General features: G+C 43.5%; 1 protein-coding gene across 4 annotated transcripts in view; it reads right to left on the reverse strand.

Annotated features, from left to right (window-relative positions):
* Window positions 1-398: 398 nt before the first annotated feature.
* LOC141273393 (alpha-2-macroglobulin-like protein 1) overlaps window positions 399-16,032 on the reverse strand; it is a 185,954-nt gene continuing 170,320 nt past the window's right edge. For all 4 annotated transcript variants that reach the window (XM_073685157.1, XM_073685156.1, XM_073685155.1 and 1 more), the window contains one exon: window positions 399-571. In XM_073685157.1, coding sequence (XP_073541258.1) covers window positions 565-571 — 7 coding nt within the window. In that variant the 3' untranslated portion in view covers window positions 399-564. The remainder of the gene's footprint in view (window positions 572-16,032) is intronic.

Raw genomic sequence — 16,032 nt, forward strand, 5'->3', positions numbered from 1 at the left:
TTTGCGGCATCTTTATTATTCACATGCTACCTAACGTCTTACTTAGTTTTTTATAAATGCCTACCTCAGGGTGTTTTCTGGTTTAGAATTATGTAAATTGTTTCTTTTTTATTACTATGTAATCATGTTGACAGATTGGCTAAACACCAGAATTTTAGCTGGGCCTCCCTTTACCTAATGCAAAAATTGAGATCACTGCCCAAGTTCTGACCCAAGGAGGGTGTTGGGCTGTCCCTCCCTGGCATCCATCACTTGGGGCACATGATCACCTTTTGGCCCCTCACAATCAGCACCCAGGGTTCATACCATGCCCCCTTTCCCTGTTAGATCCCTAAAACGAATGCTCCTAACACTTCAGATTTGCTTTAGTTGTAAAATAATCACAAGGAAAGCCAAAGTTTAGGGTAGTTTGTATACATTTATAATCATCAGTATATAATCCTCAATTCATAGACAACCAAATGTTTATAGGTGGAATATGTCTTCTGTTTCTTCTTTATATACTCAGCTGATATCTGGAAGAATCTGGGGTAGGATTTAATGGATTTTAGTTGTTATCTTCTTTCAAAACCTAAAGAAAATGAAATAAGATGAAAAATTAGTAACCTGACAGCCATAGAGCATCTCATAGGCCCCGATTCATCATTACCTTTGCGTCTGTTTTTTATCTAGTTTTGTATGTTTGTGTCTTTTTTTATTGTTTGCATTCAATTCATTATTCTATTTGCGCCTTTTTCAATTCTATTTTATATGGGTGCAGTTTAGCAATTTCAGATTCGTGAATTGCGAGTTTTTAAAAAATTGCTTAATTTGGCCCAATTTCACTCTAGTCCCTTCCTGGTCTACTGTTGAGTACGGCAGAATTTTTGGGGCAAATTTTGCTATTTTTGGTGCCAAACATTGCAAGACCTTTTCAAAATAGGAAAAAAGCTCTTTTTTTTTTTACTTTGTGGCACATTTGAATTGCGTGCACCATGTTGATGAGTTTTGCATTAAAAATGGAAACTAACATCATAAGTAGTGTTGAGCCACCCCCGTAGTGTTCGAGTTCGGTTCGGTTCGTCGAACACCCGTGTGTTCGCCGAACTGTTCGTCGAACTGTTCGTCGAACACCTTCGAACACCGTTAAAACCAATGGCAGGCAAACAAAAACACATAGAAACACATAGAAAACACCTTCAAAGGTGTCCAAAAGCTGACAAACTGCTCAGAAGACATAACTAACACATGGAAAAGTGACAAGTACATATAGTCATGCGAAAATAAAAGAGGTGGAGGAGTAAAAGGAGGGGGAGATACAGATATAGGCATGTCATGCCCTTCTAAAATCCAAAAAGTGAGAAGCCGACACGGCCAGTCCGCTCCTGCCCGTGCCACCTCCGTGTCGCCGGGTTTGTGCCAGAGCCGCGGTGAACCCTGATGGCCAGCCCCCCTCTCCCAATACTGGTGCCTGTCCGCTGGTGGGTCGAGCGAGCCCCCCTGTGGTGGAGGCAGCTCTAAGCTTTTTAATTTAAATTGTCTCTCTAATTTGAATGAATACACTTTAAATCCATTTACAAGGATCTATTGGAGGGCAAGTCTCATGCCAGCAGCCGCGTAATTCCAGCTCCAGTAGCGTCCACTAAAGCTGCTGCAGTTAAAAAGCTTTTATAAGGATCGAGCTCGGCTGTCCACCGCAAGGCATCCTACTGCCAGTCCCAGCCCCTATGCCTTGGGGTGCCTCCTGATGCTCTTCACTAAGTATCCCATGGTCCCGAAGCATTTCCTTTGAAAAAATTAAGTGTCTAAACTACAGGTGGTGTAGCTTGCTTAACAGCCGGGATAATCCGCTGACTAGCAGACACTGCTACTAGGCACAAAGTATTTCCTGGGCTAGATGCAGTTAAAAATTTGTAATTAGATACTCTCGTTGGATGCTGAGAAAGCATTCCATAGAGTCTCCTGGCACGCCATATATGATTCTCTTAAAAAGCTTTGGGTAGGGGTCTAGGGGACCCTTTTATAGCCAAAATCACGGCCCTGTATCACAATACGTCACCTAGGCTGAAGATAAATGGAACTGTAGCACCCTGAGGGCTCGGTTGCTACAGACGTATTGCACCTCACCCAGAGGTGTGATATCTCACTCTCAGGTAAGGATGGAGTGTGGATCAGGACCCGACACCTGCATGCATTACACCACATTGCCGTGGGGCAGGGCGACCAATATGCCCCTGAGATGGGCACGACAGTCCCTGTCCCTGGCTGGAGTGGGGGGAGGGAACACTGAGGAAGGGGAACCCTGTAGTGCAGGAGCAGGGAGGAAGCAGTTCCTGGGTGCATTGAGAAGGGAGTATAAAAGGTGGGCACCATCTTAGTTCAGTGCAGAGAAGTCTGAGCAGAAGTGGCAGGGAGCAGGGGCTCTGCATGAGCTCTGCTCCGGAGGCGGGCCTAGTAACAGAGGCCCAGGTCTGGAAGAGGGAGAAGGAAGGAAGAGGAGCGGAGAAGGCTCCAGGAATGAGGAATGAAGGGATCCCAGGGGTGCGGACGGGCGAGTCGCCACCGCACGCCCGAATCCACCTGCGTGGAGGGGTCAGGCCAAAGGGGGAGACCGGTCCCCGAACTAGTGGAGGCAGGAAACGACCCTCAGCTAGAAACCGGAGGCTCTGACATTTTATGTGGCGCAGCCCCTCGCTACACCCGCTAGGAAGGCACCACATAGGGTCAGGGAAACTGGCGCCAAGTTTACCAAGAGGAGGCCCGAGGCAGCCGGACAGAAGTGTTGGTAAGAAAGGCCAGACAAAGGACACACAAAGGGGGTCCTGTGAAGTGCTCCAAAGTTATCTGGGAGTTGTCTGAGCCCATCACCTGGTGAGCACAGTACGACGTGGGCAGCCGTTACCTGCAGACGTGGTCTGGATAATAAGAACTGTGAGTAAAGGCCCTGAACTGCATCACTGACTCCGTGTCGTTACTGCTGCTGCCCTGCACCATCACCCCCATCCTCCGCATACACTGCCCTGAGGCTATACTCCTCCCGTGGGGAGTTATGCTACGCTCTGCTGCACCCACAACACCAGCCTCAGCGGTCTGCCCGGTAGCGGCGGTTCACTCTGACCGCAATCCACGGGTGGCGAAGTCGTACATTTAAACATCAAAACCACATAAATAGTTCCGCCACTGGTTTGACCGCCCTGAGCCACGGAACCGGGTCGCCGCCACGAAGACTACAACCACCAGCATCCACCAAAAAGGGTCCGGCTCCGGGTGTCCCAAGGCCCAGGGGGTGCGTCAGAACATTTTCATCACCTTTCACAATCACCAATGGGACAAGGCAGGGATGTCCTCTGTCCCCTCTCTTATACATCCTAGTGACGGAGCACCTGCTCTCATCAATTCGCCATAACCCCAATATTAGGTGGATTGAGGTGGGAGGCACCGAGTACAAGTGCTCTCTATTTGCTGATGATGTCCTAGTATATATCACTCAATCACATATATCCATCCATGCTGTTATGGCTGAAATAGATCACTTTGTTACATGGTCAAATTTTAAAATCAATGCAGCGAAGTCTGAGGCCCTCGATGTCTCCCTCCCCAAATCCATATAGGATTCCATCCAGTCCAACTTTCCCTTTGCCTGGCCCTCACAGGGTATCAAATACTTAGGAATTCCTATTCATAGAGACCTCTCCCATCTATGTTATCTTAATTTTGGGCCCTTTATTGAACAACTCCATACAGACCACGGTTGGCAAGTTAGAACTGTAAGATTCACTACGTGAACCGCTGGTGTTTTGTGGAAAAGCACATGTACACTGCGTTCCAAATTATTATGCAAAAAGTGTTTAGGAGTGATAAGGGAAGAATTTGTTTGTTTGTCAGTTAAACTCATTGATGGTGATGTGTGTCAGGGCTCTTTATATCACTGTAAGCAATTGCAGACACCTGTGCTAATTAGTTTGGCAGGTGTGTCCAATGAAAGGCAAGACTACTTAAGAAGGCTCTCTCACATTATTAAGCAGCCTACATTTTCTGCCAAAATGGGAAAGAAAAAGGATGTGTCGGCTGCTGAGAAGCAACAAATTGTGGAGTGTTTAGGTCAAGGCATGACTACAATCAACATTGTGCGATGATCAGGATGAAGTGTCTTGGCAATCAAGAAGTATGTAGCTGATTCACAGTACACACGTGTGCGTGCTGATAAGGGCAAATTGAGGACTCTTTCCTACAGGCAATTACGTCAGGTTGAAAGAGCAGCGGCAAAAAAGCCTTGTCATAGCAGCAGACAAGTTTTTGAAGCTGCTTGTGCCTCCAACGTCCCCCGAACAACAAGATGCAGGGTCCTTCAGAGGTTTGCAGCTGTGCATACGCCATCCTGTCGACCTCCTCTATCCACTGCACACAAGCAGAAACGGCTCCAGTGGGCCAAACATTACATGAAGACTGATTTCAAAACAGTTTTGTTCACGGATGAGTGCCGTGCAGCGCTCGATGGTCCAGATGGATGGAGTGGAGGATGGCTGGTTGATGGACACCCCACGCAAACACGGCTACAGCGCCAACAAGGAGGAGGTGGAGTAATGTTTTGGGCTGGAATCATGGGGAGAGAGATTGTCGGCCCCTTTAGGATCCCTGAAGGCGCTAAAGATGAACTCCATAATGTATGTGGATTTTCTCAAACAGCACTTCCTGCCATGGTTCAAGAAGAAGAACCGTGTATTTCACAGCAAGATCATTTTTCTGCATGATAATGCACCATCTCATGCTGCACATAAAACATCTGCATCTCTGGCTGATATGGGCATAAAAGGGGACAAACTTATGGTGTGACCCCCATGCTCCCCTGACCTCTACCCCATTCAGAACCTTTGGAGCATCATTAAAAGGAGTGTCTATGATGGCGGGAGGCAGTTCACATCTAAGCAACAGCTCTGGGAGGGTATTCTGTCCTCATGCAAAACAATTGAAGCAGAAACCATCCAAAACCTGACAAATTCAATGGACGAGAGAGTTCAGAAGCTCCTTTCGAACAAGGGGTCCTATGTGAAAATGTAACATCACCTAGAATAAAGTTTTGAGTTGAAAACTGTTTGATTTCAGTTTCTAACAACCTGCTAATGCTTATAATTTCAAAAATGACCATTTTTTTGGTCTTTATTAAAATGAAAAGGTTGATCGAAAAGTTTGGGGGATCTAAGAGTGTGGCAACCCAGTAGTCATGATTACTTCGAATTCTGACAATATGAGGGTCATGCTGCAGGTAGTGCAGCAAGAAGGCACTTATGTGTCTTGCGCATCTCGGAGCCCCAAAATTATTTTCCGGGCTAGATGCAGCTAAAAATTATTTTTAATTTTAAATCTGGTGAAGCTTTAGTATAGATGGCCTAATAGGATCAGTGCTGCACACTGCTACAAAGCCCAAATTATTTTCCAGTCAAGATACAGATAAACATAATTAGTAATTTGAAAGCTTAAAACGGTTGGTAGGGTGATTTTAACCAATCATCAAGCTTTTACTCTCCCCAGGATGACACAGGGGTAGAAAAGTCGTTTCGGATCCATGATTTGTTCATCTTTATGAACGTGAGTCTGTCTACATTATCAGTGGAGAGCCGCGTGCGCTTATCTGTCAGCACACCACCAGCAGCGCTGAACACAAGTTCAGACAGAACGCTGGCTGCGGGGCATGACAAGATCTCCAAGGCGTAAGTGGCTAGCTCCGGCCATTTATCCAGATTGGAAGCCCAAAAAGAGCAAGGGTCCAGTGACACAGTCGTGGCTTCAATGTTTACTTGGAGATACTCCTGTACCATCGTCTCTAGGCGTTGACTATGTGTCAGACTTCTTGTCTCCTGTGGCCTTGCAAAGGATGGGCTAAAAAAGTGGTGAAATGATTCCGCAAAATTGATGTTACCAGCAGATACTGTGGTTCTGTTACGGTTTGAGTGCTGAACACTTGACGGTCCCACGGTTGGCAAGTTGGAACTGTGAGATTCACTACGTGCACCACTGGTATTTTGAAGAAAAGCACATGTAAGATTCTGCAACAGTCTCTGCTGATACTCCTGCATGCGTGCATCCCTTTCTATGGCAGGAATAATTTCTGCAAATTTACTTTTGTACCGGGGATCTAACAGTGTGGCAACCCAGTAGTCAGGATTATTTCTAATTCTCACAATTCGAGGGTCATGTTGCAGGTAGTGCAGCAAGAAGGCACTCATGTGTGTTGCGCATCCAGGAGCACCAAGTCCCTGTTGTGTTGGTGGCGAGGTAACAATCATGCTTCCTTCCTCTGTCCTCTCCCCCCAACCTCGCACAACAGAAATGTGATCAAGGTCTCCCTCATCTGATGAGTCTTCCATCAGTTCGTCCTCCACTTCTTCCTGGGCTCCTGCACCTTCCTCACCAGTTTGGCTGCTACCATGCGTCCCCCACCCTCACATGCCTGCCGCCTTGGTGCTGCCGACCGTCTGGACCTTGCAGATGTTAGCCCTTCCGCATACAACTCCTCCTCCTCTACTTCCTCTACCTCCTCTTGTGCCACCACCTGACTCCGAATTCTGTTTAACATGTGCTCCAGCATGTAAATCACCGGAATAGTCATGCTGATAATGGCATCGTCAGCACTAAACATCTTCGTCGCCATTTCAAAACTGTGCAGAAGGGTGCATAGGTCCCTGATCTGAGACCACTCCTCCAGCGTGATTTGCCCCACCTCTGAATCTCGTTGGCCCAGGCTATATGTCAGAACGTATTGCACCAGGGCTTGTCGGTGCTGCCACAGTCGCTGCAACATGTGCAGAGTTGAATTCCACCGGGTAGGCACATCGCATTTTAGCCGGTGAAGTGGCAGGCCCAACGACTTCTGTAGAGATGTAAGTCGCTGAGCTGCGGGATGCGAACGGCGGAAGTGAGCACACAGCGACCGTGCCCTCTGCAGAAGGCCATCTAGTCTGGGATAGTGGGCTAAAAATTGCTGGACAACCAGGTTCAACACGTGAGCCATACAAGGCACGTGTGTGACATTGCCCCGGCGAAGGGCCGCACCCAGGTTTGCAGCATTGTCGCACACGGCCTTCCCTGGTTTCAGGTCCAGTGGAGACAACCATTCATGAAATTGGTTCTCCAGAGCTGACCACAACTCCTCAGCTGTGTGACTCACATTTCCCAGACATTTCAATGTAAAAACTGCCTGATGACGTTGAGCCCTACTGCCAGCATAGTAAGGAGGTGTGCAGGATCCCTTCTGCGCAGTTAGAAAGCTTGTGGCATGACCAGACAGGCTTTGGGTGCAGGTGGAAGACCGAGAGGAGGTTGTGGAGGCAGAAGCAGTGGAGGAACTTTGACATAAAGAGGATTGACGCACAACTCGTGGGGACGGCAAGACTTGGACAGCAGCCCCTTGTCCTGCTGTCACCATAGTTACCCAGTGCCCAGTCAGCGACATGTAACGCCCCTGTCCATGCCTACTCGTCCAAGTGTCTGTGATGAAATGCACCCTGTCACACACAGAGTTTCTCAAAGAAGCGGTGATGTTGTGTGCGACATGCTGGTGGAGCGCAGGCACACCTTTCTTTGAGAAGTAGTGCCGACTGGGCATCTGGTACTGGGGCACTGCGACGGACATAAGGTCTCGAAAATCCTCTGTGTCCACCAGGCAGAAAGGCAGCATTTCTGTAGCCAAGAGCTTGCAGATGGTGAAATTCAACCTCTTAGCTTTCTCATGGCTAGGAGGAAATGGTCTTTTACTTGTCCACATCTGAGGGACCGAGGGCTGGCTATTGTGCTTAGACGGGGTTGATAAGGGTGTCCCCGGCAAACTGCCGGTCTGTGAGGAAGATGCAGGCGGACATGTTAGGTTGCCTTGATCCAAAGGTGGTGCTATCGATGTCGGACAGCGCTCAACACCAGCTGGTGTTCCCACCTCCAAAGAAAATGAAAAAGTCTGCGCCCCAAAACAGGTGTGACTGCTGTCCCCCCAGTCACAGAGGATGAAGAGGCCGCGGATGCACAAGATATGGCAGACGGTGGTTGGCCCGGCCGGCTAGGCCGCACTGTAGCACACTGAGCTTCCCACTGCAACTTATGCTTCATGTCCATGTGCCGGTTCATGCATGAAGTACTCAAACTATGTATTTTTTGGCCTCTACTTAGCTTTTGCTGACAAATGTTACAGATAACACGAGTTGGGTCATCTTTATCGATCTGAAAAAATGCCCAGGCTATGCAAGGCTTAGCACCCATGCGACCTGAAGAGCCACCACGACTTGTGGTGAGAGGCAGAGTTGTGTTTGAGGATGCAATTGTTGACGTGCTTCCAGTACTACGTCTCTGTCCAGGAAGGCGCAACCTGACCTCGTCGTCAATAGCATCTTCCTCCACCTCCTCTGCTGACCTCATCTCTTGGCTGACTGTGGGTTGACAGTAAGTGGGATCTCCAACCTCTTCATCATCACCCTGTGCGTTATCACACCCATCGTCCTCAGAGCCAACCTGTTCCTGCCCTGACAAAAAACTAAAGTTGTCGCTCCAATCAGGTATTTGAGTCTTATCATCGTCTTCCTCATTGTCTCCACCAACAGGAGTTACAGTTTGGGAATGAGGGTCTACATTATGGTCAGAACCTTCTGCGTCTGGTCCTGGATCCGACTCATAAAGATTCTGGGCATCAGTGCAGATCATTTCCTCGTCTGGATTCACAGAAGCGCTGGAGTCGACCTCTGATTCCCAGGCTATAGTATGAGTAAACAGCTCTGCAGACTCAACCATCTGTTCTACCTCATACTCAGACGGGCAGCTGGAGATTTGGGAGCTGTGAGGAAGCAAGTGCGATTGGGGTGACACCTTTGAGGACTGGAGTATTTGTGATGTTGAAGTTGATGTGGAGGAGAGCCCACTTAAAGGAGCACTTGATATCCGTTGAAGCACCTGCTGTTTTTGTGCCTCATCTGGAATTTGTAGCGATTGGCGTGGCCGTAAGAAAGGGATCTTATCACATTGTCCGCTAAAAGAAGTAGACATTTTAGTTTGGCTGGAAGATGGTCTTTCTTCTGCAGATGTTACTGTTGCTTTAACACCTACCCCACGGACACAACCTTTTTTCCCCTTCCCAACACGCCTATTCCCCTTTCCACCAGCAGCAGGCCTTTTTCCACTCATTTTGGTGGTTAACTAATTCACAACTCTGGAGTTGTTTGCACAAAAAAACAATGGATGGTAACCGAGCAGAGCTGAGTGGCCAAACTGTGGTATTAGGCCAAAACTATTGGCTGGGTTAGATGCAGAAAAAAATTATATTCAATTTGCAACCTGATGGAGGTCAGTATAGATGGACTAATACAACAAGTCCCACACACAGCTAGAAGCCCAATATTTTTTCAGAGGTAGATGCAGAAAAAAATTATATTCAGTTTGCAACCTGATGGAGGTCTGTATAGATGGATTAATAGAACAAGACCCACACACAGCGAGAAGCCCAATATTTTTTCAGAGGTAGATGCAGAAAAAAATATATTCAGTTTGCAACCTGATGGAGGTCTGTATAGATGGATTAATAGAACAAGACCCACACACAGTTGGAAGCCCAATATTTTTTCAGAGGTAGATGCAGAAAAAAATTATATTCAGTTTGCAACCTGATGGAGGTCTGTATAGATGGATTAATAGAACAAGACCCACACACAGCTAGAAGCCCAATATTTTTTCAGAGGTAGATGCAGAAAAAAATATATTCAGTTTGCAACCTGATGGAGGTCAGTATCGATGGACTAATACAACAAGTCCCAAACACAGCTAGAAGCCCAATATTTTTTCAGAGGTAGATGCAGAAAAAAATATATTCAGTTTGCAACCTGATGGAGGTCAGTATAGATGGACTAATACAACAAGTCCCACACACAGCTAGAAGCCCAAATATTTTTTCAGAGGTACTGTAGATGCAGATAAAAATTATTTTTAATTTGCAACCTGATGGAGGTCAGTATAGATGGACTAATAGAGAAAGTCCGACACACTGCTAGAAGGCCAAATATTTTTTCAGAGCTAGATGCAGAAAAAAATTATATTCAGTTTGCAACCTGATGGAGGTCAGTATAGATGGACTAATACAACAAGTCCCACACACAGCTAGAAGCCCAATATTTTTTCAGAGGTAGATGCAGAAAAAAATTATATTCAGTTTGCAACCTGATGGAGGTCTGTATAGATGGATTAATAGAACAAGACCCACACACAGCGAGAAGCCCAATATTTTTTCAGAGGTAGATGCAGAAAAAAATATATTCAGTTTGCAACCTGATGGAGGTCTGTATAGATGGATTAATAGAACAAGACCCACACACAGCTAGAAGCCCAATATTTTTTCAGAGGTAGATGCAGAAAAAAATTATATTCAGTTTGCAACCTGATGGAGGTCTGTATAGATGGATTAATAGAACAAGACCCACACACAGCTAGAAGCCCAATATTTTTTCAGAGGTAGATGCAGAAAAAAATATATTCAGTTTGCAACCTGATGGAGGTCAGTATCGATGGACTAATACAACAAGTCCCAAACACAGCTAGAAGCCCAATATTTTTTCAGAGGTAGATGCAGAAAAAAATATATTCAGTTTGCAACCTGATGGAGGTCAGTATAGATGGACTAATACAACAAGTCCCACACACAGCTAGAAGCCCAAATATTTTTTCAGAGGTACTGTAGATGCAGATAAAAATTATTTTTAATTTGCAACCTGATGGAGGTCAGTATAGATGGACTAATAGAGAAAGTCCGACACACTGCTAGAAGGCCAAATATTTTTTCAGAGCTAGATGCAGAAAAAAATTATATTCAGTTTGCAACCTGATGGAGGTCAGTATAGATGGACTAACAGAGAAAGTCCCACACACTGCTAGAAGGCCAAATATTTTTTCAGAGCTAGATGCATACAAAAAATTATTTTGAATTTGCAACCTGATGGAGGTCAGTATAGGTGGACTAATAGAACAAGTCCCACACACTGCTAGAAGGCCAAAAATTTTTTCAGAGCTAGATGCAGAAAAAAATTATATTCAGTTTGCAACCTGATGGAGGTCTGTATAGATGGATTAATAGAACAAGACCCACACACAGCTAGAAGCCCAATATTTTTTCAGAGGTAGATGCAGAAAAAAATATATTCAGTTTGCAACCTGATGGAGGTCAGTATAGATGGACTAATACAACAAGTCCCACACACAGCTAGAAGCCCAATATTTTTTCAGAGGTAGATGCAGAAAAAAATATATTCAGTTTGCAACCTGATGGAGGTCAGTATAGATGGACTAATACAACAAGTCCCACACACAGCTAGAAGCCCAAATATTTTTTCAGAGGTACTGTAGATGCAGATAAAAATTATTTTTAATTTGCAACCTGGTGGAGATCAGTATAGATGGACTAATAGAGAAAGTCCGACACACTGCTAGAAGGCCAAATATTTTTTCAGAGCTAGATGCAGAAAAAAATTATATTCAGTTTGCAACCTGATGGAGGTCAGTATAGATGGACTAACAGAGAAAGTCCCACACACTGCTAGAAGGCCAAATATTTTTTCAGAGCTAGATGCATACAAAAAATTATTTTGAATTTGCAACCTGATGGAGGTCAGTATAGGTGGACTAATAGAACAAGTCCCACACACTGCTAGAAGGCCAAATATTTTTTTCAGAGCTAGATGCAGAAAAAAATTATATTCAGTTTGCAACCTGATGGAGGTCTGTATAGATGGATTAATAGAACAAGACCCACACACAGCTAGAAGCCCAATATTTTTTCAGAGGTAGATGCAGAAAAAAATATATTCAGTTTGCAACCTGATGGAGGTCAGTATAGATGGACTAATACAACAAGTCCCACACACAGCTAGAAGCCCAAATATTTTTTCAGAGGTACTGTAGATGCAGATAAAAATTATTTTTAATTTGCAACCTGATGGAGGTCAGTATAGATGGACTAATAGAGAAAGTCCGACACACTGCTAGAAGGCCAAATATTTTTTCAGAGCTAGATGCAGAAAAAAATTATATTCAGTTTGCAACCTGATGGAGGTCAGTATAGATGGACTAACAGAGAAAGTCCCACACACTGCTAGAAGGCCAAATATTTTTTCAGAGCTAGATGCATACAAAAAATTATTTTGAATTTGCAACCTGATGGAGGTCAGTATAGGTGGACTAATAGAACAAGTCCCACACACTGCTAGAAGCCCAAATATTTTTTCAGAGCTAGATGCAGAAAAAAATTATATTCAGTTTGCAACCTGATGGAGGTCTGTATAGATGGATTAATAGAACAAGACCCACACACAGCTAGAAGCCCAATATTTTTTCAGAGGTAGATGCAGAAAAAAATATATTCAGTTTGCAACCTGATGGAGGTCAGTATAGATGGACCAATACAACAAGTCCCACACACAGCTAGAAGCCCAATATTTTTTCAGAGGTAGATGCCGAAAAAAATATATTCAGTTTGCAACCTGATGGAGGTCAGTATAGATGGACTAACAGAGAAAGTCCCACACACTGCTAGAAGGCCAAATATTTTTTCAGAGCTAGATGCAGAAAAAAATTATATTCAGTTTGCAACCTGATGGAGGTCTGTATAGATGGATTAATAGAACAAGACCCACACACAGCTAGAAGCCCAATATTTTTTCAGAGGTAGATGCAGAAAAAAATATATTCAGTTTGCAACCTGATGGAGGTCAGTATAGATGGACTAATACAACAAGTCCCACACACAGCTAGAAGGCCAAATATTTTTTCAGAGCTAGATGCAGAAAAAAATTATATTCAGTTTGCAACCTGATGGAGGTCAGTATAGATGGACTAACAGAGAAAGTCCCACACACTGCTAGAAGGCCAAATATTTTTTCAGAGCTAGATGCATACAAAAAATTATTTTGAATTTGCAACCTGATGGAGGTCAGTATAGATGGACTAATAGAACAAGTCCCACACACTGCTAGAAGGCCAAATATTTTTTCAGAGCTAGATGCAGAAAAAAATTATATTCAGTTTGCAACCTGATGGAGGTCTGTATAGATGGATTAATAGAACAAGACCCACACACAGCTAGAAGCCCAATATTTTTTCAGAGGTAGATGCAGAAAAAAATATATTCAGTTTGCAACCTGATGGAGGTCAGTATAGATGGACTAATACAACAAGTCCCACACACAGCTAGAAGCCCAATATTTTTTCAGAGGTAGATGCAGAAAAAAATATATTCAGTTTGCAACCTGATGGAGGTCAGTATAGATGGACTAATACAACAAGTCCCACACACAGCTAGAAGCCCAAATATTTTTTCAGAGGTACTGTAGATGCAGATAAAAATTATTTTTAATTTGCAACCTGATGGAGGTCAGTATTGATGGACTAATAGAGAAAGTCCGACACACTGCTAGAAGGCCAAATATTTTTTCAGAGCTAGATGCAGAAAAAAATTATATTCAGTTTGCAACCTGATGGAGGTCAGTATAGATGGACTAACAGAGAAAGTCCCACACACTGCTAGAAGGCCAAATATTTTTTCAGAGCTAGATGCAGAAAAAAATTATATTCAGTTTGCAACCTGATGGAGGTCTGTATAGGTGGACTAATAGAACAAGTCCCACACACTGCTAGAAGGCCAAATATTTTTTCAGAGCTAGATGCAGAAAAAAATTATATTCAGTTTGCAACCTGATGGAGGTCTGTATAGATGGATTAATAGAACAAGACCCACACACAGCTAGAAGCCCAATATTTTTTCAGAGGTAGATGCAGAAAAAAATATATTCAGTTTGCAACCTGATGGAGGTCAGTATAGATGGACTAATACAACAAGTCCCACACACAGCTAGAAGCCCAATATTTTTTCAGAGGTAGATGCAGAAAAAAATATATTCAGTTTGCAACCTGATGGAGGTCAGTATAGATGGACTAATACAACAAGTCCCACACACAGCTAGAAGCCCAAATATTTTTTCAGAGGTACTGTAGATGCAGATAAAAATTATTTTTAATTTGCAACCTGGTGGAGGTCAGTATAGATGGACTAATAGAGAAAGTCCGACACACTGCTAGAAGGCCCAATATTTTTTCAGAGCTAGATGCAGAAAAAAATTATATTCAGTTTGCAACCTGATGGAGGTCAGTATAGATGGACTAACAGAGAAAGTCCCACACACTGCTAGAAGGCTAAATATTTTTTCAGAGCTAGATGCATACAAAAAATTATTTTGAATTTGCAACCTGATGGAGGTCAGTATAGGTGGACTAATAGAACCAGTCCCACACACTGCTAGAAGGCCAAATATTTTTTCAGAGCTAGATGCAGAAAAAAATTATATTCAGTTTGCAACCTGATGGAGGTCTGTATAGATGGATTAATAGAACAAGACCCACACACAGCTAGAAGCCCAATATTTTTTCAGAGGTAGATGCAGAAAAAAATATATTCAGTTTGCAACCTGATGGAGGTCAGTATAGATGGACTAATACAACAAGTCCCACACACAGCTAGAAGCCCAATATTTTTTCAGAGGTAGATGCAGAAAAAAATATATTCAGTTTGCAACCTGATGGAGGTCAGTATAGATGGACTAATACAACAAGTCCCACACACAGCTAGAAGCCAAATATTTTTTCAGAGGTAGATGCAGAAAAAAATATATTCAGTTTGCAACCTGATGGAGGTCAGTATAGATGGACTAATACAACAAGTCCCACACACAGCTAGAAGCCCAAATATTTTTTCAGAGGTACTGTAGATGCAGATAAAAATTATTTTTAATTTGCAACCTGATGGAGGTCAGTATAGATGGACTAATAGAGAAAGTCCGACACACTGCTAGAAGGCCAAATATTTTTTCAGAGCTAGATGCAGAAAAAAATTATATTCAGTTTGCAACCTGATGGAGGTCAGTATAGATGGACTAACAGAGAAAGTCCCACACACTGCTAGAAGGCCAAATATTTTTTCAGAGCTAGATGCATACAAAAAATTATTTTGAATTTGCAACCTGATGGAGGTCAGTATAGGTGGACTAATAGAACAAGTCCCACACACTGCTAGAAGGCCAAATATTTTTTCAGAGCTAGATGCAGAAAAAAATTATATTCAGTTTGCAACCTGATGGAGGTCTGTATAGATGGATTAATAGAACAAGACCCACACACAGCTAGAAGCCCAATATTTTTTCAGAGGTAGATGCAGAAAAAAATATATTCAGTTTGCAACCTGATGGAGGTCAGTATAGATGGACTAATACAACAAGTCCCACACACAGCTAGAAGCCCAATATTTTTTCAGAGGTAGATGCAGAAAAAAATATATTCAGTTTGCAACCTGATGGAGGTCAGTATAGATGGACTAATACAACAAGTCCCACACACAGCTAGAAGCCCAAATATTTTTTCAGAGGTACTGTAGATGCAGATAAAAATTATTTTTAATTTGCAACCTGATGGAGGTCAGTATAGATGGACTAATAGAGAAAGTCCGACACACTGCTAGAAGGCCAAATATTTTTTCAGAGCTAGATGCAGAAAAAAATTATATTCAGTTTGCAACCTGATGGAGGTCAGTATAGATGGACTAACAGAGAAAGTCCCACACACTGCTAGAAGGCCAAATATTTTTTCAGAGCTAGATGCATACAAAAAATTATTTTGAATTTGCAACCTGATGGAGGTCAGTATAGGTGGACTAATAGAACAAGTCCCACACACTGCTAGAAGCCCAAATATTTTTTCAGAGCTAGATGCAGAAAAAAATTATATTCAGTTTGCAACCTGATGGAGGTCTGTATAGATGGATTAATAGAACAAGACCCACACACAGCTAGAAGCCCAATATTTTTTCAGAGGTAGATGCAGAAAAAAATATATTCAGTTTGCAACCTGATGGAGGTCAGTATAGATGGACTAATACAGCAAGTCCCACACACAGCTAGAAGCCCAATATTTTTTTAGAGGTAGATGCAGAAAAAAATATATTCAGTTTGCAACCTGATGGAGGTCAGTATAGATGGACTAACAGAG

The sequence above is a fragment of the Phyllobates terribilis genome, unplaced genomic scaffold (assembly GCF_046119375.1).
Source record: "Phyllobates terribilis strain yellow unplaced genomic scaffold, ASM4611937v1 Scaffold_5__5_contigs__length_657084704, whole genome shotgun sequence".
In the NCBI taxonomy this organism is placed as follows: Eukaryota; Metazoa; Chordata; class Amphibia; order Anura; family Dendrobatidae; genus Phyllobates; species Phyllobates terribilis.